At 46.4% G+C, this 26753-nt stretch overlaps 1 protein-coding gene and 1 long non-coding RNA gene across 7 annotated transcripts in view; one reads left to right on the top strand and one right to left on the bottom strand.

The window, feature by feature from the left end:
- Positions 1-26753, bottom strand: part of LOC124849336 — a 279602-nt gene that overhangs the window by 44341 nt on the left and 208508 nt on the right. The gene's annotated exons all lie outside the window — the stretch shown is intronic.
- The window catches only part of LOC118317899 (chemokine-like protein TAFA-5), a 122755-nt gene that overhangs the window by 38298 nt on the left and 57704 nt on the right, over positions 1-26753 (top strand). The window contains exon 1 of one of the 3 annotated variants that reach the window (XM_035647034.2): positions 2678-3756. The exons of the other annotated variants lie outside the window; for them this stretch is intronic. Within the exon in view, the coding sequence (XP_035502927.1) occupies positions 3666-3756 (91 nt within the window). The 5' untranslated portion in view covers positions 2678-3665. Of the gene's footprint in view, positions 1-2677; positions 3757-26753 lie in introns of those variants that run through there. 3 annotated transcript variants of the gene reach the window in all.

Genomic DNA, 26753 nt, shown 5'->3' with positions numbered 1-26753 from the left:
AAAAAAGAAGGAAAAGAAATAAAGACGGAATAGAAAAGAAACGAGGGGAAAAAAGTACTCCAAAACTCACCTCGAAACATTTTGATGTCCCCTTTAAATACAATGCAAGGAAACAACTAACAAGGATATATAATGGTGTCTAGACAGAGCTGTTGGTCCCCCAGGCAACAAAAATGAGCCCCTGTGAAAAATAAAATAAAGTTCAGAGACGAAGGTTTGTTATGAAACGCTGAGATATTTATATTCGTGCAAAGTACATATAAAAATATATTGCCAAAATAACATGTCAATTTCCATTAATGAATTCATTATGGACGAATGCGGGGGCCGACAATTCTGGGTGGGGAATTTTGCTACAACAGTCCCAAAATTCAGACGGAGAATCAGTCAGGTGTTGTACAGTGGCTTTTATTAGAACCTAACGGCGTAAAAAAAAACATGTGCCTGTTGTGAACCAAAACAGTCAAGTTTGTGGGGCCGTAAAAACCAATCCAGCGAGCTGGGAAATGCTAAAATGCTCGATAAAGCTTAGGGGAGCTGCTGAGTCTGGTGATAACTCTCTGAGGGTTCGACCTCTTTCGCATTACACAGTCAGTTGATCCTCTGCAATCCCCAAATTTGTGCAAAAATATCGATTATGGCCACTTCGAATAGACCAATAATGGGACAGTCAAGAATTACCTCAAATGCTCTTATGCCACATTTAAAAAAGAAACAAGTTTGCCTGTTTTTTTGGCTTTATTTTTTGCTCATTTTGACAATTGACCTGGAAAAAGCATCGATGTCAAAGGGGCAGAAATCCGGCAACATTCGTCCCGATTACTGTCCACCCTCGAGTTTAAATCAGTCTGCTAATGGGCGCCCCGCTTTCCAGAGGTTGTTCCGCGCCGAGCGAAGCTCGAGGGCAGGTGACCGAAGAGCGGAGGCAATTTTGATCCACACGTTCCCACTTCATAAATAACTCATCAGAAAAAAAGTCTAATTAGTAGTTGGCGAAGAAGCAACAGAACCAACTTCTTATCTTGCTGTTAATATTTCCTCAAATATTGCTGTTGCCACCTTGAGTTGGTGCTTGAAAATGACGCCCTCAAACATTTTTTTGCGTATGGTTTGGGTGCTTTGGGACTATTTTACAGGGTTCAAGTGTTTCAGGCGCAATGTTCGCAATCCAGGTGCGCGAGGATGGCAGCCTGGCGAACAGTCGTAAATGGTTCCTCTGAAAAATCACACCCTGCGCCGTTCCTCCGCAGCGTTTCCAACTGTTTCTTAATTAGGCCGCATGCACACGGTTATATTTAGTTTGCCGCGCTTTCGCCGAGCACAGACTGGGATAGGCACAGTGGATGAAAATGTTAGACAAGCGCACACCCCCACACCGTCACAAGCACACACACACACACACACACACATGCTTCCCACCCTAAATCCTTGTAGAGGTCAAGTCCCTGTTAATTGCTTTCTGTGCAGTAGATGGATGGATCACAGGGCTGAAGAGGAGGCAGGGAGGTGTCAGCACAGGGAGAAAAAAAAGGCCTCTCTAACGCATACACATGGTAACATGCAAACAACGGCGTAGACATTCAAGGCCTGCACACAAGCACACACACACACACACAACGTCTGGCATGCATGCCAGCCAACAGAGACTGTTATCAGCTAATTAGTACTGGTAGCTGCAGGGGCCAAACCTTATAGACACTGCAATGACAGTTTTTTCTGGTTTGAGTGGCACCGCCAGTCAACCGACCGTGTCATTCTGATTCAATTAGAACACCAAACAGACGCAGGGATAAAACTCACGAGGAGGAGACGCCGTGCCTTTCAGACGCCCGGCTGTCACTCGAGCGGCCCAATATGGGCCCATTGTGTGCGCGAGCTGACCGGTCGCCTTCCAAAATGACTGATGGACGAACTTGAGTGAACAATCCCTCGTCACGTGAGAGTCAGGCAGCGAGCAAATATACATAAATCAGAAACAATGGCCGTGTTGGCACCCGCAGAGTGAGCAGTGGGGAGCGTTTTTTTTTTTTCCACAAGCTATTGTTTTTCCTTCTCCAGCCGGATTGTTTTCACTCACAGGATGCTGACATCCTTTTGTTTTAAAGACCCCCACTGTGACACAGAGCCAGACCACGCGTGTTGTGATCACTTGCAGGGGTCTTGAGTATTCTTGGAGTAAACTGAGCCTCGGGCCAAAGCCTCACGCTCGTCTCAGTAACTGGGAGGCTTGGCCAGTGTTACTATTTTTGCAGTTGCCCAAAAAAAATAATAATAATAATGATGATCACTGGCAGGCAGCCCACGGTTTGCTCACTTTTTATTTATCAGTGGAAACATCCTATTATTATAGCAGCAGCACTATCTCAGGCTCTGTAGCCAGGAGGAGATTATTTGGGGGAGTTGTGACGTAACCTGGAGCTACGCAGAGGAGGGGGGGGGGGGGGGGGGGGGAGTGTCGACCTGGTATGAGGAACACACACGCGCACACATTTGTGCCCTGCAACTGTTGAGATCTCCAGCTATAGATTATCTGATGGGGAGGACAAACTGGACAGAATGAAAACCTGCGCAGCCAAGTCTCTGCTCAACGTGACTATACTTAATTTGCCTTCAGAGGAACGTCATGAGGAATGTGTCAGCCCTCTCAATTTTTTTTTTTTTTTTTTGGGGGGGGGTTTCCAAGATGTTGCGAAGCGCAGAGAGGTTTGCATAGTTTATGAAGCTTATAGCCGTTCTCGTGCGTAACTGGCAAGAGTTGCGTCGGAGTGAATCAGGGAGAGAAGGAGGGAAGCAGACAGAGGGATGGGGAGGAGGAGGTAGAAGGGGAGAGAGGGCACCAGTGACAGGGGGAATGAGAGAGAGAGAGTGAGTGAGTGTGAGAGAGAGAGAGAGAGAGAGAGAGAGAGAGAGCGTGACGGAACGATGGAGCGATATAGTGGAGAACTGGGGGTGAGAGAGAGAGAGTGAGAGAGAGAGAGAGACAGACAGACAGAGAGAGAGAGAGAGAGAGAGAGGGAGAGAGAGAGAGGGAGGGAAAACGAAAGCTGCGGGGCGACTTGGTCGGCAGTGTGCGCCTCCTCCGCCTCTCCAGCAATGGGGAGAGATCTGTGCGTAACATGCGACGGGGAGCGATGATCGTCGTGTGCGCGCCGCATCGCCGTGGACCGCCGTGCGCTCTCGAAGACGGAGCCTCCGAGGGGCGCAGCCCGCTCCGCCGCGAGTGACACCGACGAGACGACGAGAGACTCCTGAAGGGGGGGGAGAGAAAAAGAAAAGGAAGAGGATGCCAGCCCTTCAGTCGGAGATTGGGGGTTGATCGCCCCCTGCGTTTTGGGTTGTTTTTTTTGGAGTCACTCTGACGCACACGCGGCGTCGAGGCAAGCGCGCATATTTTTATTTGTATTTTTCGGGGGGGGTGGGGGGGTGGGGGTCCTGCTTTACGGATCCCAGCCCTCTCTTGCTCACATCTGAACCCGGACTATCAAGTGAGGATTTTTCTTTTTTCTCCCTTTTTTTTTGTTTTGTTTGGGGGATGAACGGGATGAACACGAGCCAGTGCGTGTTGTCTGTTGTGAGCTGAGGTGGTGGAGTTGTCTCCCTCGGTTCCGCGCCACAAGCCCTCCTCCTCCTCGTCCTCCTCCTCGTCCTCGTCCTCCCACGCCGGGATGCAGCTGCTCAGAGTTGCGTGGGCACTGACCGGAGCGGCGATCTGCTGCTTCCTCATCCTCCTCATCCACTCCCGCCTGCTCAGAGAAGGTAACCGCTCCACAACTCCACCGGCTCGCCTCTCACTTTTTCTTCTTTCTTTTTTTTTTAAAGGTTGTCTGACTGCATTTCCCCCCTCTCCAGTTTAATGAAGTTTTCCCCTGCTGGGATAATCCCATATGCAGTCGAATATCGACCAAGTTCTTTGCAGCTGTCAAATAAAGAATCCATCCTAAAACCACAGTAACGCAGACTCGGTTGGATGAGGCGCACACGCTGTTTCGCTCTGCTTTGATTGTCCTAACCTGCGTTTTCTCCCCCCCAACAAGTCATCCGCCCGAGGATAACCGATTGATCAATTTTGTACAGTCGAAGATGTAAATCCAAGCTGTGCTGTGGGGGGAATAAAAGCATTCAAATATGCAGTTCACTGTTTGTGTGGAATACTGATTTGTGGTATAAGCGTTCTCAATAGATGGCACTAGAGTCTAGCTTTAGGGTAACATCGAGGTCAAGCGGTTCTAATGTCTTTCCGTTTACCTTCCATTGTGTTGTTTCTTTATGCCCCTTTTTATGTTTCCCGCCGGATAAACCGCGATGATCGGTCACACTCCTCCCAGCGAGGATTGAATACACTGTCCACAATCTGACTGTTGCCACGCTGCATCCCGGCCTGTGGATATGGCTGCACGGTGATGCTGATGCTGGTGCTGCTGGTGGTGGTTGGGGGGTTAAAATTCATGCAGTTTTCTAACTTGCTGACATGCTGCTGAGTGAACGATAAGTGTGCTTTGACAGCTTTGACAGAAACCAGATGCATCGGAATTGAACTGACGTTTTTTTTGTTTTTTTGTTTAACAGTGAGGCGCGTCATCCCCCTCGTCGTTAATTCCACCCACAGTGGAACATGATAAACACAAATCCAACCGGCCCACGGGGAGATCTTCATGCACGGGGTTGAGCACACTTACTGCTTAAACTCCTTATGAAAGTCAAATGGTTGCAAGCTGGGGAATTGCTGTACTGCATGAACCTGGCACACACACACAAAAAAAAAAACCCCAGCACTTATAATATCCCCTTTAATACATGTATGCCCCCGGGCGAGCAGAGTCTGTTTGGCACTTTAGGAACTCGTGGGTTTCCCTTTTGTGCCGGGTTATCAAGAAATGTGGCTTGGAATGGCCTGCTGCACCCCCCCCCCCCCCCCTCCCTGCCTCCGGGCCCTGGGCAAATATTCAGGTCAAGCAGTGGCATACACTCTCTCCTCACCGTCAGTGAGTCCATGGCCACTTTGTGGTCGGAGAATGTCCAGGCTTACTGAAAGGAGAGCGAGGGATGGGGAAGGGGGGATGTTGCTTGTCCGTCAGCCAAAATGGGAGACAAAGGGGAGTTCAGGATTTTGTACTGGCACATGTCCCGAAGCCTCCGTTTGGACTTTTAATTGACTGTGGCCTTTTCCACAGAGGTCAAAAAGAGGATTGTGTGGCCATCGAGCAGTACGCGCAAAAAAGAAAAGGAAAAAAAAAATGCTGCTCGTGGCTGTGTTAATGTCATTAGATTCAGGCCGTCAGCACGGTCGAGCCTGTTGACTGGCAAGGCAATATTTTTGACCTTCACCGCCGCGTTGTTTGTCTGTATCATGTTGTGCTTTTTACACCAAGGTTTTTTTCCTTTCCCTTAGCCTGCATTTTTTTCTGCTTTCAGAGTCGACACCGAATAGCCTTTGACTTTCGGGGGACGGGGACGGGGGGGGGGACGGGGGGGGCTACTGGTTCAGTATGTGGCAAAAAGATGCAGTTTAAGTTTATAATGGTTTATTTGGTCCCTGTTGAAATCCAGAGGAGAGAGAGCGCTGCAGGGAGAGAGGCATCCAAAAGAAGGGGGCGAGGATATGCTCACTGTTTTAGGCTACGAGAATGACCAAGGTCAAAGCCAGCGGCGGTGGCTAATGGCACGAAGTGATGAGACGAATTCAAAGCACTGCATTTGCAGTCGAGGGTAATGAAAGGCATGCACAAGGGGCCATAAAAAGAACAGGGGCCTTTTAACCCGTTTAATTTAATTTCTTAATAAGAACATCGGCGTTGTGCAACACAACCCAACTCCACTGTGAATCGGAAGAAAAGGGAAAGAGGGAAGACAGGAAACTGTATTTTTAGCCTGCTCCCCACCACGTCACAGATTGATCACCTTTCGCCGTCTTTACCTTCATGTGGGCGTGACCTGCCGCCGTGGGTGCAGAATGTGTATGCAGGTGGTATGTCATGTGAAGGTAGCCTGTCAAGTCCCGAGCTATTAACATATAAAGGTGGGAGTGCCTGCTATGGGAAGAGATCCCGGATTTGGATGTTTGTCCGTGCTCACAAAGAAACAAAATGTGAGCCCCCTGCCAGCCCGTCTGTTAGCCCAACACGGCAACTAGTGTTCCACACCTTATTGCGTCAGCCCCCTTGCATAATGTGACATTGGATCTTGGGGGGGGGTTGGCGTATCAGGAATTGAAACGTATTAAAACATAATGCATAGGGAATGTGGATGGATTTTGCACCATTCATTTCCCACACTGTCCATTTCAATAATTCAGGCAACGGAGCGAATCCCATTTTGCTCTTCATTGGCCGAAATATTTGTCACATGGCAATAGAGATCCTGACAGGTTCATGGAATGTTTTTTTTTCGGCGCAGGGAAAATCCACTGGTCGAACCCTGGCCAATCTCTGTGAAATAATGACGAGAGAACCATACATTACTTGCTGTTATACAATAATTTGCGGCATGAAATCGCGGCACCCCATGAAATTGGGTTGCAATTAAAGTTATGAAGTGCGGCTTCTGTTAAAACTGCAATGGCCTGTAGTTCTACCCTAATACAGCAATTAAGTTGTGGAGATTAGCATCAGGGAAGATTATGTGAGATATATTGTTAAAATGTTGAAATATTTCCCTCTCAATGAAGCACATTTTGTATAGAAAGTATGATTAAGTGATGGAAATCGTGAGGAAATGTTATGACCCACAGCTATAGAAGAGATAAATTGAATTCTCTTGATCCCGACCAATACATTGATTGGCTGATATATAATATCTTTAATATTTAATATCCGTCGATATGAGCCTTCAGTGTTTTAATTTTACAGAAAAGATGTGCGTTTAGGTTTATTTTCTAAATTTGAGTTGTATATACTTGTTTGTATTTATGTTTTCTTTTTATTTATAATAAAGTTCATGGTTAAACTGTAAAGGGTTCGATAATGACATGTTAGGACTCATTGCCAATTCTTTTTACTGATATATATTTCAGTTGCTATATCGGTAGAATGATTTTTTTTACTCCCTAATATTGGTATCAGTCATTATCTAAGATAGAAAGATCTTTGCCTCTTACCAATGACCTATTACCAAATCTATTTCAGTGTTCTGTTATTAACAACTTCTCTCAATGAGGGAACAGGACTGAAAAGAAAGAAGATAGAATTTGATCTAAGGGGAATCTCTGGTAAATCCCTCCACTGAACTCATTTTCACATGTATCCATTTCGCCAGAAGAAACCATTCCTATTTCATATCTCAGAGAGGCGTATTGCCTAACACGCCTCTGTGAAAACAATTGAGTCGGAGTACCTTTGCATGTTTTCTTGGCATGCATTCATTAAACTAGCATCTGCACGCCCCCGGTGACCTCTCCTTGTCTTCTACCGACAGTCTGCCGGACGACTGCAGTTATTGATCCTCAGGTAAAACCACAGGGTGAGGCACAATGGGCCAAAGTGACAGAGACGTGTGTATTCATGCACTGCACTTGACATCAGGCGACCAAAATCAGTTTTCATTTACCACAGACAGACACACAGTCCTGGTGGAGAAAAAAAAATGAAAAAAAGACATGGATTAGAGTGACAGTGTGTCCTCTGCTCAGAGCAGCCTCAGGCAGATTTGGGTCGAGCAGTGCCAAATGCTTGGCGTCGTGGACGTACGTTCGCCCTTGGAGAAAGGGAAGCCCCCGTCACGTCTTAAAAGAGAGGCACTCCCAATTAGCCAACGTTTCTATGTTTTGACCAAGAAGAAACAGGCGGTAAAAGAAAAGGAACCAATCACAATTCTGTACACACAGTTTGAGCTCTTTCACGGGGCAGCTTGTTTGTGAACCAGGCAGGCAATGCAGCTCGGGCAAGGGAGATATTGCTCCTTCGCCATTCACAGGAGAGGTCATCGAGTGCACGTTTATTTTAAGAGGTCCTTGTGGAACAATGGCTAATCAGGTCACCTTTACAAAGCTCTCAACTCGAAGCTCAGGGCCCCCGCAAAGACAAAGGCCACTGCACTCTGCAGTGTCTCACAATGCCATGGCCTGTGTTTGCAGCCTTCAAGATTAGACCCCATTGCCTGGAAGTGACCAGTGGATGCATGAGGCGTTTTTTTCGCAGCAATGGAACCAATTCAATGACTGTGGGATTTGTAGGATGCACCAGAGTTGTCATCCGATGAATGGTTAAGTAAGACGCTGAAGGCGCTGCTACTATACTGTTGTTATATTGCCTGTGTTGTGCCGATGCTACATTGCTGCGTCTCCCCCGTTCTCTCACGTTGCAGACATCTCTGTCCCTCCTCTTTCATTCCATTGTGGAATTTGCCCGTGAATGCCGCGTTTTCATTTTATTCCATCAGAACATTAATTCAGTTTGTGCTGGAGAGGCGGAATGCCGCACTAACTCCAGGCACAGCCGTTGAAAGGCGTAGCTGTCTGCCAGCCGTCACCTGCATCTAAAAGACGTGGGATTGTTTAATTACAACAAAGGCCAGAGTGAAGTGCGGCGTGAGCTCTGACTCGAACATGCCTGGGTAGTCGTATTCGGAGGTGCAGTCATTAAGCGTTTCTTCCTTCTCAGGCATCTATTTTTAATCTGCAGAAAGGAGGGATTTTAGGGGAACCCAGCCCCCAAGCACAGCTTTAGGCTCGAGTGCCATAAAGATAATATGCGTGAATTTAATGCCGCAGTAATACTTCTTTAGAATACACAAGCAGTGTCGCGATCGCCGTGTTTTGCTGGGCAAATCCTCAGTGAAAATCCCTCGCAGCGATGACACGCGCAGGTAAACCGAGCGTTTCCCCCCTGCACGTAATCTGCCGTGAACCGATTCTAAATTGAGCGCAGTGTATCTTTAATGGTCAGTACCAGCTATAACCCAGAGGGGGGAAAAGCACATTAATCAATTGCTTAATTGATTCATTAGTGAAGGGGTCCGTTAATTAATTCACTTCGATGAATCAATCACAGTTGCAGTAAGAACCTGTGGTGGTTTTCCAAGGTAATCTAAGTCAACTTCAAACGACCCCCTTGTGTCCTGTGTCCAGGGGCACTTTTAAATCTGCGTGTGTGTTTGTATGCATGTCTGGAATCTTCAATATTTACTAATGGCACTTTTTTTTTTTCACAGTTCCTATTGATCGTGGGACGGTAAAGAGTGTGCACTATTGCACCCAGTTTTCCTTAAGTCCTATTGCTGCAGGACAATAAAAAGAAAGGCTGTGGGTTGGAGTTAGACGCTATTGAAAATCTGGCTGCGAGGATCGTCGCTAGGCTCCAGTTTTTTTTATTGAAGAGAGACTCACTGGCCTTTGGAAATTGTGATGTCAGAAAGACATCGACCTAGCACACTTCATTCCCGCCCTTCCACCCGCGAAGTGCCATCTAAAACTCCCCGGGGCCCTACCAATCCGAGCCAGAAGACACAGAATTGAGCCACTCTGTAAAACCTTGAATCATCAAGGACATGCAATGCTTTGCCTTAAATCGCCCGCGCCCATTAGTGTAACACCGATGCTGGTGACAAAGTGTGTAACACAGAAATTGTGGCACAGATCAGCAAGCGAGCGCAGATTTGCGAGATAGTGCTTTTTCCGGGGTGTAAAGATGTGGGACCGAGCGATTTTAATAACCGCATCTGTATCTTTAATTAAAACCTCATGCAGTTGCCGGGGAATGTGTTCTGGTCACTGCGATGTGCCGTATTAATTAGTCATGCGAGTGCTCGTGCATGCATACACAAGATCGACTGAAGAAGGAGGAGGGTTTGGTAGAACACACACACACACACACACACACACACACACATACACACACACACACACACGCTGAAGCGTAGGACAAGAAGAAGGAGGGCCAGTTGTTTGAGAGGTTAGAGAGTAGCAGGGCCATTTGTCTATCAGCTTGTCAGCCGGCAAGAGAAAGATCCTCTCAGATCAGCGTTTTCCTCCAAGGAAGGGAGGATTCCTCGGGGCCCATTCTTGCAACACTGGCAACACGTCCATCCCGACCATCTCTCAAAGAGAAGACGGTCCCTCCCCTCGGCCGATCCAACCCACGCATGTAGTGTATTCATCTCGATACACCAGCTCAAAGAGTGCTGATACAAGGGAACTGAGGCCGGACCCACTGTCCATCTTATTCATGAACTAACTCTCTAGACTATTGATTCCATGACCACAGGGTGCTCGATTGTGATACATCCGCACGTTCTCGAGGAAATGACGGCTGAGGAGTGTGCTTACCCCTCTGCTTTTCAATTTGTGCCTTCCTGCTTTTGTCAAAGGCAGAGATGAGGTCATCCCTCCGCTCGATCAATCGCCGTGTCTCTGCTCGTCTAGGTGATCAATAGCTACTTAAGAAGTTTGATCTCCGTCGTGCATGGGATCACAGTCACCTGAATGGATTCAGAAAGAAGGTTTTTCCCGTCTTCACAAAGGATCGGCCCCGGAGGCTGTTGTGACACAAATGTGGTGTCTGTGATAACGGGCTCGGTCATGCGTTATGGATCTAGCACGTTCGAAGCATTTTTCCATTTCCATCTGACAGAAATGTAGGTTTAATCTGACATTAGGTTTGGCTATAGTGCATTAGCTTTTAGTGTCGGAGGGGAAGAATATTACCGATGCTATGCGGCTCCACCACAACAAATTGCATGTTACTCTTTAGAAAACTAATGGAGGCTTTATCGATTCGAACAAGGCAAGCCACTTGCTTTGTCTTGGCTGTCAGATTGTGTCTAAAGTAATTTCATAAAGATCATTATTTTCGTTCTTGGGATGTCTCGCAGCCAAACAAGATCCTCCTTCGCTCGTTCCCGCCTTTTGCACCGCTTACGGCGGCGGCTCTTATGGTCCAATTGAAAATGAATTACAATCGAATGACACATAATGAAAATCACTAAAAAACATTGGCGTGCCACATCCCCTTAGCTCGTTGCACCCTTGAATAGATTGCTTTTGGGGTTCCAGTTCCTGTTCCTCTCGATCCGGGCGCTGTGGGAGAAAATGGGTTTCGCCCACTGTAAAGGGCAAGTCATAACATTATGGGTCATAACAAGCATCATTTATCTCATAATGCCATTACAGTGAGCGGAATCAAAAGGTGCTGACATGGATGTCAGCCATTCAACAAAGCGAGATAACTCGACACGTTCGCGGCAATTCTGGTGATCCCCGTTGACACAATTGACGTAGCTTGCAGACGCTACAGCGCCGATTGAATGACATCATTCAAACGATCGCATGTTTCCTTTGTGTGGTAGACAAAGACTAACTTGTAAAAAAGTTTTAACGTTTTTATGCATTAAAAAGTTTTTAATGAGGCTCTTTTGAGAAAAGGAAAGAGACGCTGACTTTTAAATCTTTTTCTTTCTCCGCAATTCGATCGCTATTGTTTGTGCATCCGCTCCGGTTGTAGAATAGTTGGGAGCGGCGGCCCCTCTCTCTCAGCTCTTGGATTTCTTTCTCTACTCCTGCAGCTGTTAATAGCGCCCCCCCCCCCCCCTTTTTTTTTTTTACAGTTACATCGTTGCAACATATAGTTTTATGCTTATGTTTACAGCTCTGTCGATACAACAGCAGGGCGGGGGGATGGGGGGGTTTAAAGAAAGGAAGAAAAACAGCCGGCAATTCTGCTTCATCATAATCATCACGGTCCATTCCACATGGGGGAGAGAAACTTCATTGTTGCACCTGCAGGGACTGTTAAAAACCAAACTCATGAATACAGAAAGCCTTCCTCCCGTGGTGTGTTGCTTCTTTACAGTGTTGCTGTTAGGGTTTTTTCTTTTTTAAAGCCACACATTCTTCACTTATAAGTAATACACATGTCGAGGATATGCATTGCGTGCACGGTGATTTACAAGTCATGCTGTGTGTGTGTGTGTGTGTGCTATGGGTGCTAAAGCAACCTGGGTGTGCCAGCTGTCTGCTGCGAGCTCAAGTGGATTCATGTACATAAGGGAGGCAGGTGGGTCACTGCGTTTCAGACTTAGTGTTTCAATATCTGAGAAGTAATGCACATGTTCTCTATTAGGTATGCATTGATGTGCACTGATGTGTCTGGCACACATCTCCCCCCCTTCATATAACACTGGCTTGGCCGGCCTCTCACACACACACACGCACACACACACACACACACACACACACACACACACACACACACACACACACACACACACACACACACACACACACACACACACACACACACACAGTGCACCCAATATGCCATATTTCAGAGCTTATTATCACCAAGAGATTCACAGTAAAGGCCTGAATCAGACGTACCCTAGATAGCATTTCACCACACGGTGTGAAACACACACACACACACACACACACACACACACACACAAGGGCGCTCACAAAAATCATATTTTTATAATGATATGTATTCAGCAAATGAAATGTGCCAGGCTTGCACATTTGCCTTGCTGAACAGACAATAAATTATACCTTGCGCACTGGCACATAAGCCCAAGGATAATACCCCTTCCAATGAGTTGAAAGGAAATGGGGCTTATGGGACTCTGGAAACAGAAGGCCCCTACGCTTGCATCAAACAGCGGGGAGAGGAAACATTGACATGTAGGTCTTGTTTGGTGCGGTTCGCCTCTTTGCGTGTGTTTTCCACGCGCCTTGGAACACTTCTGCACGACGGGGTCGGCATGTAAACAAGCAGCCTGGCTTTCTCTACAGATAACGCCGTTGCACGAACTTCCTCAGCGAGTTTGTGTCAACAAGCAGGGGTGTAGCGACAAATACAAATGCAGGAAAGTACGTTCTCTCACACACACACACACACACACACTCACATTCTTGCAAATATACATCGAAGCTTGACAGACTGTACGTGCTATCTTGTGTTTGCTTTAGTACATTGCTTTAGCAAATTCCTGCTGCTCCAAGTCTAATTTATCAAACAGACTGTGTGTGTGTGTGTGTGTGTGTGTGTGTGTGGCATACATTCAGAACACACACTCTTAGGTGGTGAATAAATGCTACATGCAAGTGTAGCTCTGCACACAGGCACAGAGGAAGTGTACAGAGCAACAAAGGGTCACTTGCCCACACACACACACACACACACACACACACACACACACACACACACTGTGCGGCAAGTTCCTATGCTGTTATGGGACTTTAGAGAGGATGAAATATTGCTGCAGAGGCCACACACACACACACGGACACACACAAATAACAAAACCCACACACGGAGGGATCACTGTGGCAGTCTTGTCAAACATGGAGATGTGTGTGGACAGAAGAAGCATCTGCTATCATCAGCTTGATAACCTGACACGTAACACGCGTACAAACACACACACACACACACACACACACGCCTGCAGAGCCCATCCAGAAAACGCTAAGCGTCATCCGTCATTTGGCAGCCACACATTGACAGATACAGTACGTTCCGGTTATCATCGGAAGACCTGACAGGATCTCTCTCTCTCTCTCGCACACACACACACACACACACACACACACACACACACACACACACACACACACACACACACACACACACATTTGCACATGTATGCAGACAAAACGGCAGAGCTGACACAGTGGAGGCAGAGCAGACGTACAAATCAGTGACATCTTCGCCCTAATAGTGTCTGATAGGTAAACAGAGCATAGCCACCCACCTGCCTTTTGGCCCGGGTGGAACCACTTGAGCAAATTGCCTCTTTAATTGATGGACTTGAACTGGTTGCTGTGTGCAAGCGCCGTGTGTGTGTGCGTGTGTGTGTGTGTGTGTGTGTGTGTGTGTGTGTGTGTGTGTGTGTGTGTGTGCGTGCGCGCGCTATTGCTGGGGTTTCTGCCGGTGCCTGTGGCTAGGGGAGCAGTAATAGCGGAAAGAGAAATCTGTCAGCCGGTAATGAAATAATTGGCACAAACGGTTACGCATGCGGGCGTGTACACACACACACACACACACACACACACGCATGCACAAAGGAACATAAATACACACCCGCGCGTACGACGCAGGCTTCTCATAGGTTCGCACCTGCTTGTGTACGCACCCGTGCGCAAACACGCGCGCGGCTCCGGCCATGAGTACAGATAACTGCCCAGTGAAGGAGCCTGATTTACTCTGGTTGTAGCTCCAAATGAAGGAGCCCGATGGGCGAATATGGACACACTGTGACAGCTAATGAGGCGTAAAGAGACAGACGGGGGAAAAAATGAAGCAATGGAGAAAGATGAAGGGGAATGAGCAAAGGACACTGTTCCAAGTACCAATAAGAGTAGACGGCTCTTGACCTAGAAATGTAAATTTACTATTCAAATTTCAACCAAAAATGAAAAAAACAAAAACAATAGAGGTAAACGTGCGTGTGTTTCATGGCACAGGGTTATCATTCACTGCATCATATACAGTCGGTTGTATGTGTGTGTGTGTGGTGGTGGTGGTGGGGGTCTCCTGAGGATGCGACAACAACCGATATTTGCGTGCGCCCCTCGCAGCAAGCAACACAGCGTCGTCGCGTGGCTGATATCAGGCGGCCAATCCTTGCCTGTGGGATCTTGTCCCTCTCCCGAAGTGCTGCCACCCGTTCGTCAGCAGCGCTGACCCGCGGACGTGGCCCATCAGCGACACATCCAGTGACTCTCTCGCTCTCTCGCTCACGCAAGTGGCCCACTGCGCAGCCCCATCCGACGCGCGACCTCACTACAGCCGGGGCCCGCCTGTAAAAGTCCCACAGCACGTTGTCTTTGTTGGGTTAAAAGTCACCGCGAAAGACAAGATGTGATCCTAGCGTTCTTTCTTTTAAGACACGGGGCCACACGCGACATTTCAACTCGCAGATCAGGTCGGGACCAGGCCTCGGTTCCGACAAAACGAGCGATCAATACGGATACAACCAGTCTAGACTAAAGATGGGACTCGCTGAAACAATTACGAGAGCAATAATCCCTACTCAAGCCCTCAACCACTAATATAAGCCGTTCTCTCTCTCTCTCTCTCTCTCTCTCTCTCTCTATGTGTGTATATATATAACACACATGCAGGACTCAAAATTGCATGACAGAAGAGAATGAGTGAAAAGAGTAGAATGATGACGGAGGAGGAAGAGAGTCGAGAGAGAATGGGACAGACGGAGAGAGAGAGAGAGAGTCACAGGTTGTTGCCGATGGGTTGCTTCCTGAAATAAATTCTTTTTGGGGGGAGGGTTACCATGGCAACTCAGGTAACGGCAGACGGGGATTGGTTGTGCTAGTAACCTGCGCCAGCACTGAGAGAGAGAAAGAGACTGAAGGAGAGAGGAGATCTTCCACATCCCAAGTACAGTTTCTATCCGGCTCTGCTCCGTAGGATTATCCAGTACTGTACTTAAACGGAAAGATTCTTTTTGTCAGATTTCTGTCATTTTCTGAAAGATCCTGGCTAAACTAGCAGCTAATCACTTCTTTGAGATGTTCGTCCCCGTCGTAATTTGGAGGGGGGGGGGGGGCGGCAGAGGTCGTGGGTTGTGTCTGTTTGTGATGTTAATGTCGCCAGTGTCTTCTGACGGAGTCGAACTCTTGTCACTCCAGCGCGACCTTGTGACTATAAATAGATCATTCCTAAACCATTTTAGGGAATCAAAAGTAAATTGTCCTTTCCCCACCTCTGTCTTTAACCAATCATGGACCAACTTCTGGACCAAAATCATTTGTGAACTTCTCATTAATATTTGCAAAACGCATCGTTGTGTAAAGATTTAGCTACTTAAGCCGTACATGGAGTCGTGTTGACATAATTTGACGGCAGGAGCTGTTTTTCAATTACATTTTCATGAGATGTTAAGTTCGAATTCTGTTTGAACAACGACTATTGAAACCAAAGGATTGGGTATTAGCATGGCTGATTAAAAAAAAAAAGAAAGATATTATCTCGTAACAATAAAGTTAAAAAATGGTTAGTGTGTCGTTAATAGGCAGCTTCTGAAAAGTCATCAGGGTTTGCGGTTCTAAATGTCAGTGTGGCTTTAATAACGGCTCTTTGGTTTCTTAATTTCAAATGAGCCACTTGCGGAGGTAGTAAAGATACGCACACTGTGTTGCTGGGGGAGGATTTTCCACAACCAGGCAACACAAAGGTTGTCACTATCAACATCATCTGATCTATAGAGCACTATTAAGTGATAGTTTTGCGAGGAAAGGGACTAATGTCTCAAAGTGCAAGCCCTTAGAAATCCACATCAACTTAACATGCATAATAATCTTCAGTCAGATTTTCAAAATGAAATGTCTTATCCTAAAACACATACATTTATTATAATGAATCGTGAATGGTATCTTGTTAAAGCAGTAAATCCCAATTAAACATAATATCCATAGTGTGTAAATTCAAATGTTGAACATCGTTAGCTTCCACTGATCCCGTTCCACCGGAGTCAAAAGACGAATAATGTCAATGACGATTCGCCTCTTGGGCCTGTTGTCATTTGCAGAGTCTCTCCCTGTCATCTGTAAACTTGATCAAAGAGAATGTTGATTTGATTTGAACTATGACATGGACTTTAAAGCCCTTGCGATATATATATCTGATTATTAGTGCAGCGTTTTGCCATAGAGCTCTAATTCATCTACTCACAGTGTTCCCGATCACTGATAAAGCCCCCCCCCCCCCCCCCCCCCCCCCCGTGCCACGACTCGCTCTGCCTCAAAAGCTACAACATGAATAGTTGCCTCGATTAATTCTCATCCAAACCCATGTCACTTTTTTTTTTTAACACTGCGCGAGGATGCAGCAGTTTGTTTTTTCTTTGTCAAAAGCCAGTCGGATTCACTCAGCGTCCTCAAAATAGCCCCCATAGTGGTGCTTGTGCGAGTACATGTGTTTCGTAGTGTAGCCCTCTGGAGCTGAGGGGGGAGCTGGAAGAGAGGACGCAGTGTGTTTTTAATAAGTGTGGTGGATGCAGATGTGGGGGAAGTTGCGCCAGTGTAAGCATCGGCAGGGGGCTGCGTGTAAGGTTGTGTAATGTCTGTGAGCATGTGTGTGTGTGTGTGTGTGTGTGTGTGTGTGTGTGTGTGTGTGTGTGCGCGGTGCGCGCATGCAGGCAGGTGTTCTTCCATCATGCTTCACTTTGTATACATGTGCACCTGCTTGTATGCAGTTGTGTGTCAGTATAGACTTCCAGTCAATGTGCGCAGTCCTAGTGTCCGTGTGTCTGTGTGTGTGTGTGTGTGTGTGTGTGTGTGTGTGTGAGCCTGCAACACACAACACAGTCAGTCAATAATTAGCACAGACAGCAGGGGGAAGACGATGAGCGAAAACAAGAGGGGAAACAAGACACAGAAAAAAATGAAAGAAAAATAGGAAATAATAAGAACAGCTAGTGCAACTGAATCCTCCACCCACCCACCAGCCCTCTGGTTACCGTGGAAATCCTGATAAGGATGTTTCCTCTCTCATTCCGCTAACAGGGCTCTGCATTGGCTCTGACAGAGCTTGAATACCAATTACACTGCCCTGGCACCTCCTCCACTGAAGATGGAGACAGAAATAAGGGTTGTGAGCGCAAGAAAGAGCGACAGTGGGGGGGGGGGGGGAGTTTGGATTGAATGGCGGGACAGGGAGGGCGAACATAGAGAGGGACGGAGGGAGAGATGAATCGCAAAGGACAGGGGGACACGGAGCGGACACAGCTGACCACATAAAACCGCGGCGAATGGGAGTGGATGCAGAGAGGGGGTGGGTGGGGGGGGGGGGGGAACAGCGCGTTACTGTGAATGAGTGAGCGGAGACGGATAGAAGGAGAGAAAACGGGGAGCTTGTGGCACTCAACTCCGCAGACACTGCCTCCGTCCCCAACTTCTCCTCCTCTCCGAGGTGATCGAAGGGGCACAACAAGGTGTTCCCCCCCCTTGTCCTTTACTCACGGAGACCATTTCCCAAGAGGGCCAAAGCTCTTTTTTTCTCCAAATTTCGTTCTCACTTGCGCGTCTTAAAGTGACGGCTGCCCGTCGGCTGGTAATAATAGCGGAGGCCCGACGATAGCTCTAGTGTTGGAGCAGCTGAATAATTTATCATTCATGCCGCGCCGCAGTGAGCACATAGTCTCCATTAAAGCACATTGACTGTCTGTGCTCCAGCTCGAGCCCCCTAGCTTTATTACTAATGCACACACACACACACACACACACACACACACGGACTGCACACTCACATTGGAATGCATAAATGGAGAACACCCTCTCGATACTTGACATGCTCCCGTCGCTCCCCGTTTCCCCTCTCTTTTCTAATGCAAAATGCTGTCACTACAGTAGGCAGTGCTGTTTCCTCCGCAGGAGCCGACTGTGCTGCCAGGAGCCCCGGCGTGGGATGAGAATTCAGCTTCCAGAAAAAGAAAGAAAGAAAGAAAGAAAGAAAGAGAGAAAGAAAGAAACTGGACGTGAACATGCTCAACTCCTCTGAGAGGCGCAACAATGAAGGAGGCAGTGCACTCTGAAACTCCCAAAGCTCTAACATCGTGTCACCACTTGCTGTGATACACAATGCATCCACCACCCCCCCCCCCCTTTTTTTTTCCTGTCTTGTATTTCTCCTCCGTCTCCCTTGCTCCCTTCCTCTCAACGATAGCGGCGGTTCATTTATTTATTTATTTGTTTTATCGCAGGAGGCAATTGCCGGGCTCTACCTTTGTGACTGACACACAAAGACTGCGTTTGCTTTGAGAAGGGCACACGATTCCATTGCTGCATCGGAAGCTAATCTCCGTATAAATATATATGTATTTGACTACTGCACTCAACTCTCGGAAACGTCCCAATGGAGTTTTGCGATCTAGTTGTCCGTGGTTGTAGAAACCAGCCTGATCGCTTAATTGGTCGTAAAGTATATAATGCGCAATCTTACCGAAACCAAAAACGTAATCTTTTTCAATTTACAGTAAGTATATATTGTCAAACAGTGATACATTTAGTGACAATACTTCTATGATAGAGAAAAAGAAAAAAACCCTCTTAAAACCAAGACCGGATGTGAGTGTAACAGCCCCTTATCCTTAATAATTAATAAGAGTAATCCTTTTACACTGCTGCCGTGTTTGATCGGCACTCTTTAAAAAAAGGATTGGTTTTTTTTTTGAAAGTCACCCTTAAATTCCCCTGACACTTTTGGAAAGGGGTGGGGGCTCGCGTCAACGGCCTCCAACAAGGTTGCATAAGCCAAGTAAAATAATTTCACAGTGACTCACATGCATGGGAAATGAAGTTGAGCATTTTCTTTTTTTTTTTTACCAGCACTGGTTAGAGTTTAATTAGCTCTGTCACATATTTTGCAGTGTGTTTTATTGGGGTCCTATGGAGAATATCCACATGCATAACCTTCAATATTTAGATTCGTGGAATTTAACATCCACATATGTATCTCAGTGGCCGTGATATTGCTAAAGAAATCTCACACAAATACTTCTTAATTACGGTTTCTGTTTGAATATATTGTATTTGCCAGTGAATGCAGCACTTTGGCTACCCGGAAAGTAACAACCGTACAGAACATAACCTTCCCCTTAAACTGAAAATTGTGTCCTGGAGGCTTCGACATGGCGTCAATGCCAATCTGCACCTCTTTCCCGCAGGGGTCATATTCCAAACCATTTCACAGTTTTATTCTGTGTACGTTTCTCCCTCTTTCTTCTTCCCCCCGGCTTCCCCGCACCCGAGGCACGGGTTCGCGATATCTGGGAAGTAAGGTGTGTTATCACTGTCAGCACACTGTAAGGAGGCACCACGCACGCACAAATGACACACACACATACAGGTACTGCAATGCACAGATAAAATTTAAAAAAAATAAATAAAAAAGATTGTGACATTCTCGGTGGACCTCAGGAGCAGAGGAGGAGGAATAAACCGCACAGTCACAAAGTAGTGGGCGATCTTCCCAAGCAAACGGTTTCTCTATCAGTGTCTTCAAACCTACGTTGTCCAAAGCTTTGAATGGCACCGTCTCCTTAACCGGACAGAACGTGAACAACTCGGTCACCTCTTTCCGTTATTTGCTGCTTTTATTACATTTTTTTCATCCTGCTCCAATGCGTCGGTCAGTTGTGCCTGAACTCTTGGCGCGTTCCCTTCAGATGGTGTGTGTTGCAGGAGCTTCTTATGCTTTTTCAGATGTCCCCTTTCCTCTGGTGTGTTGTATAGGTTTTTTTCGTGCATGTACATAGGTGCGCAAAGTTACAAAGTCTGCGGTAAACAAGGCTCATATGCCCGACAGAAAAATCTGCTCCTAAAGTGCCTGAAACTTCTCCTCGGTAGTCCGGGCCTATACTCCATATGCAGGTGCATGAGGCACACCTAGCGTCTAGTCTGATAGGCCCCCAACAAAGGGTTGGCCGACGCAGTTTACAGATAACTTTGCTTCGTGAAATACCACTGATGTTGAGTCCCCCTTTTTGGCCCTAGCTCGCCACGCTGCTACATCCCGCCGAACCTTAAAGAAACCCGACGATACAAACTGGATGTAATTTGACCAATCCCCGCAGCCATCTAGTTGGCGATCCTTTCGTTGGTTTGTGAACATAGTTATTAGAGGTAGACCAGGTGTAAATGACAAATTTTCTACGATTTCCTCGAGATCCTTTAACTGTTCAAAATGGATCGCGAAATAAATCGTCCAACCGCCCGCTCTCAGAGTCACATCCTGAAAATGGCAGGAATTTAAGATTCAGCATTACAAAATCGCATTTCTATTTTTTTATGCATGTGGTCCTTTCTGGGTGTGTGTGTGTGTGTGTGTGTGTGTTTATTCTCGTCATCACACCAGTAGCCAGGTTATCTCCTCCTTCATCATTATCTCCGGCACTAGCTCATAAATCTATGCGCTGATAGCCCTGCTCCAGCGTCCTAATGCATATTCATAATGCCACCACCTAAATATTCATGAGCAAATGTCTGGCCAAACAGCCAGAACAGTGAATTATAAGACACAGTTTGCCTTTTTATGCGCTTGTTTTCACTGCTGTTTGTGGCAATGGGTGGGGCGTTTTGGGGGAGGTGAGGTATTTGCATGTCCAAAGGAGAATTATGGCCGCAGAAGTTTCCCTCCGGATGTGGAGACGACTTCGCCCACGTTGTTCCCATCTGAGCGTTGTTGTTTTGTTTTGGGATTTTTTTTTTCAGTTCAAAAATTGTCCGCCGTCTGGTAGTTGCAGGTGAAAAATGAGAGGAAAAACAATTTTGTGAAGGGTTTATATTCCAGAGATGGTGCACATGCATCACGGCTACAACAATAACTGACATATTACAATGCAAATTAGAGATGCTTCAGTAGCACTTTTTTACAATCAAAACAAGACAGTAAACTGAATGTATTTATCTGGTGGAAGAGTTTTTATTGAACGCCGCTGCAACTCTAAGTCAAATCTACACCCAGTGCTCTGACCTCCATGGGGCCCTATGCAAAATTCTGCAAAGGTGTAAACCCTAATGTAAACCCACACAGTTACACCTGACACCCGACTGCGCCCACTACAATCCTCCTTCCTTTAAAACCGTTTGCTGCATCTGTCAGTCTCAGATTAAACAGATAAAACAGTATACAGAAAAGAATGAGGTATGAGCAAACAACATTTACTGACGATCTAGCATCTCCTCTACTGACAAATTTAAGCGAAGCAACTGTACATTAAAGATAACATTTATAATGTTATCAGCTCCACCAGGCCCATTCAAACTGCACCCTCCCCAGATATCCCTAAATACATTTCAAATGTAAAATACTATTGATACTATGTCTTGTCTGAATACTCAATGGTTATTATTTACTGAGATGTGCATCCATATTGCCCTGCAGCATGCCCTGCTCATCGACACTTTGAATTCAATGTTCGATCATTAGTCAATCTCAATAAAGAGCTTTCCATCATTGCATTAGTGCATTTTGAAATCATGTGCGACAATGAAGAGTGTCGTCATCACATCCACATATTGTCTAGACTGGTCATAACTGGTTGCTGCTGCTGCTGCTGGAAATCACGAGTTCCGTTTCACGCACACGAATGCGAACGCATGTTTACGCACAACGTCGTCGTCTTTTCCGAGCTGCAAACTCCAGATGAGCACTTTATTCTTCGACACGCACTTAACTCAAAAAATACTGTCCTTTACTTCCCGTGCCCGGCTGCGTGCGCACTTTCATAAATCACATGCGCGACGTGCGATTTCTGAAAATATGTACGCCCATGTCACCTCCCTGGGCTCCACACAATGTCAGTCATCATAGCACACAGACTTTACAGTAGAATCTAAATATGATCCCCACCATGACATGTACAACTTAACTTGTAGTTATGATCAGTACAAGTTGTCAAGATTATCATAACGCCCTATTTTGCTGAGGGACACAACCCTCCTCAGAGTGTTGTACTCGTGCAGACATCAGAATACCCCAATAATAACCCACTGGTTTTTATTATCCTGCTAACATCTACTGTAACCATCCACTTCAGCTCTTCCTCTCGACTGCAGCACTTGAGAAAAGTTGCATCCTGCATATTGATATGTAAAATAATATGGCTTATGTAAAATAAAACTAATATACAGTACCTCACTGCGATTTCCCCTGTTTATGATTAATTGAGGATAATCACGTTTGTTGTATTACATTTCAAGAGAAACATTGCAGCTGCCGTTAAGTCCCTATAAGCTTTCACACAGGGGGTGGATGAGACGTTCAGCTTGAGAAAGTGCGTCGCTGCTTTGCGCTGCAGTCTTTGTGTGGGTTTGCAGGCTGTTTGCTCCACAGCGAGCACTGTGCAGCGGCGTTGTTTGGTAACATGTTACACATTGAAACTCTGCTGTGAGCGACCGCCCCTCCAAGTTTCTGTTTGAGCATCGCAATCCCCCCCCAGCGGCCAAAGACGCTGTCATAAGTGCTCATCGTCTCTGCTGAGTTAACGTAAGCATATGCCCAGCTCAGAGACCCCCTCCTCCTGAAACTGTGCTGGGTTCCTCTTGCTTTACTCGGATGTCACAGTGTAGAATAACGTGCGTGCGGAGTTTGACACTACAGGTTTTTTTGTCATCCTCAGAGATTGAAATCGGACTTTTAAAGCGTCATTTTCTAGTCCTGTGCCCGGCAGTTAAACCTTTGAAATTAGCAATATTTGTATATTCATGGATACTCTTAGAGGGAGCGTGAGCATATTAAATTATAAGATTCTTTTTGTATTCTGAATGTATTAGGACATGCCTGGAGGGGAGCTTTTAAACCTTTCGTTCTGTATGGAAAACATGAAAGAATAGTATATCAACATCTGTAAAGTGCAGTGGAAGTTTGCATGGTTTGAATGAGGAAAGTGATTTATTCATTTATTGCTCTTCAGAAGTTGTATATGTGCAGTAATTATGTGTTGTTGTTGCTGTTGTTTTTCTTTTCATTTTTCTCTATTTAAATTCTCTGTTTCTTCTCTACAATATATTCCATTATCTTTTATGCCAAACAGAAAATAGTGCTTGATAAGCAACACTGCTTGGTTATGGATTCTTATGCTGTGGCCAGTACACCGAATATACAGCGGGGAAACATTTTGAAATGAAGAACAAAAATTCAGGGGAACACGTCTCCTACTTCCTCTCTGGCTTTTGCAGAAAGCCCCGAAAAAAAAAAGGTCGCAGGCATTGACACGCAGCTCCGAGGGAGCGTAATGTGTGCGAGTCGTCTTTCGGTGTGCGCACATGGATGAAGAGCCACCGTTAAACAATGGTCCGACATGAGATGAGCGCTGTGCTCCATGCTCGGCGCCGTTGTCTCGTTGTCAGTCAGTCAGATGCCGGCGGCATTATTGCGGTGATTAGGGAAAGGCCTTTTGTTCGGACCCGAGAATCATCACTTTTCAGCTCATTTGGAGGAGCGGAGAGGAGATGTGATGAGAGGAGAGAGGGGATAAGGACTGATAAATCCTACTGTATAACTTAGGCCGCCGCACAGACCACTCAGTTATTTTTGTACTGGTCTTTCTGTCTCTCTTTTGTCTTTTTTCCCCTCATTCCGCCGCACCCCATTTTCTCCTGCCACGTTTCCCCTCTATCTCTCACTCGTCCTTCCCGCTCTCTGTCCATCATCTCCCTTTCTCTCCTCCTCCTCTCACTCCCGGACGCTGTGACATCCACACACAGAAAAAATAAATTGCAAACTTTGAAGTCTCAATGAAGTGTCAGCCGCCGCGCTTCCTCACTGTCTGCTCGGCTTTCATTGGCGCCCCGGCGTTTTTTGCGCGACGGTAATTGAGCGAGCTGCTGAGCAGGCGCGGCATAGAGGGGTCTTATTTGGGGTGCGATGACGCTTCTCCGGCATTTAACAGTTGAAGGCATATGGCCAATGACCGTGTGCGCAAACCCCACTCCCCGTAGTGTCTGTTGCTCATGCAGAACATATGCGGTTTACAATGATAACAGCGGCAGCTGTAGCCCTTGAAATTCTCCATAAATCCTGAGAGAGTGGGTCCTCGACTTCGGCGGCGGACAAAAGCAGGTTGCTCATTACTGGCAAACAGCCTTCAGTTCTGACAGCTGAAATGATGCTGTGGTTGGCAGGTTTTCGCCTTTGTTAGCGAGTTGATTAAGCCAAACTCAATAGTTTTAATGCTGGCGGACTTTCGGCTGTTTCTAGCTGACTTGCTTTAAAAGGAGAGTCTCGTAAAAGGGCTCTTACACTTGATGGCTACACACGAGGGGGCGGTGCTAAAGGACTGAGGACAAAGCTACAGGCCTGTATCTTCAACATCTTCACCAGCTGATTGTCTGTATTGTTTCTTGTGCGACTTAGTAGAGCTTGTTAGTCCTGGTAATAAAAGGTAATGATGAGAAAACATGTAAGACCAGACAGTTGCTTTGCTTTAACATCAGTCCTATCAGCGAGAGTGGAGGCTCTGATTGGTTGCGTCGCTCTGTTTTCATCTCCTGCATCCCAAGATGTGCCCGAAGCCCCCCCCCCCATGGGAAATATTAACTTTCAGCGTGGTGCTGCTGCCAACTCCCTGTGCCAAACCGTCCATTCTGTCCATCACGGGAACTGCTTTAGATCGGAACATCTCGGGGCCCCTGGCAGCATTAGCCAAAGCGAGGAAAGGCTCCATCTGTGTTTTTTTTGCGTTAAGGGGATCAGTCACCTATTAGACTATTTTAAATTTGTTACACTGAACCTATGGAGTTGTCCAGTGTTATTGTCTGAGGATGCATACTTTTTTTTTGTAAAAACAGGGGACCACTCTTCCATTCAATATGTCATAGCTCCTTATTGGGGAAGATTCGCGTCGCTTTTGGTGTGAACGCACCATAAGACTGCCGTTATTTAAGAGGTCCTTGCATTCACATTGCACGCTGGAGCATTTTATGTGGGCAAGAAGTACGGGGTTGCCTTTTCACAAATTGACTCTTTCCTTCTAAATAATGAAATACTTAAGGACCATCATCCTTTTCCTCCTTGGGTCACCATCTTCGGCAGACTGTATTTTGGCAAACATCCTCAATGGAACCCGGTTCACCGATTGAACCACGTTTTCTTTTCTTTGACAATGACCTAATCCTTTTCCTACAAAACCTGAGAAATGCATCCACCCTGTGCTGAAAGAGCTCTGCAAAGCCTATGTTGTTCGCTTTCGGAGATCCGCTTTGTTAGCTGTGTCATCTGAAGCGGAAGTATACAAACAGAGCCGCACAATGCTTCAGCAGTTTTTTTTGCTATTATAATCTCACTGCACTGAATTTGGGTTCAAAAGTTAATGGGATTTGCCAACTTGCATGTGCAAAACAGCCAGAATGAATGAAGGGGTTACCAACAGATGAGCAGAAATTAAATGGTGGAGGGAGCTGCAGGTGTAGAAAAAAAAAATACATTTTAGTTTCTCTGACCCTTAAAAGTCCAAGGACAGAGGCAATAAAAACTCACACTTTTGCTGCAAGTGTTTTCTGTTGAATTTAATTTCTTTTTAGGGGCCTCGTTTTGAAAGAGAACAAAACTATGACAGCAGCAGAATTTCCACTATTTAGAAAGACAGCCGATTGGAATCCTCTTCTATTACCTTTTTTTTTTCATATCAGGTCTCAAGTCTAAAGCAGAAGCTGCTACCCCTGAACCACAGACACTCGTGTTCCGGGACGAGGAGTTCATCTAAGAGGCGTACGGAATGATGCGATTTCAGCGCGCGAGGATACAGCTATAATCTGATCACAAAATCCCATAAACGAGTGCTTTATTGCTAAAGATAACTGTAACTGCAACCCAACCCACAAACTCACCGCTGATCTTATTACATGCAGTCGGCAAACGCTCCCCGTTGGCTATTAAAATAAAAATGAATCATGCGCCCAAATTGGCATTGACATGCAATAAAGCAACATATTGTTGATAGGAAAGCCCCACCGTTGCACTGAGGACACCTGCCTGTGAAGTAGATCCCGTTTAGGTGTAGGTAGGCACACTTGTGCAGATCCAGGTTCATTTTAAAAAAAAGCTCATGAGGCAGAGGACAAACACCAAAAAGAGGTTGAAAAGGGGGGAAACGGAGCAATGGGGACACACACACACACACCAACAGAAAGACGGACAGATCAGAAGACAGATAGGGCCGAGCGAGGCTGGCGGACGCAGCGATGTGTATGTGTGTGTGCCTTTATGCCCCAGCTGAGCCTCGGCAAGAGCAGCAGCACAGAGGCCAAGTTAAATGGGAAGGGGAGATTAAAGGCAGCGCCGGGGCCTGCAGCCTCTGTATTCAAT

The sequence above is a fragment of the Scophthalmus maximus genome, chromosome 12 (genome assembly GCF_022379125.1).
Source record: "Scophthalmus maximus strain ysfricsl-2021 chromosome 12, ASM2237912v1, whole genome shotgun sequence".
Lineage (NCBI taxonomy): Eukaryota > Metazoa > Chordata > Actinopteri > Pleuronectiformes > Scophthalmidae > Scophthalmus > Scophthalmus maximus.
Note: the sequence above shows the minus strand (reverse complement) of the source record. Positions and strands in the feature narration are given on the sequence as shown.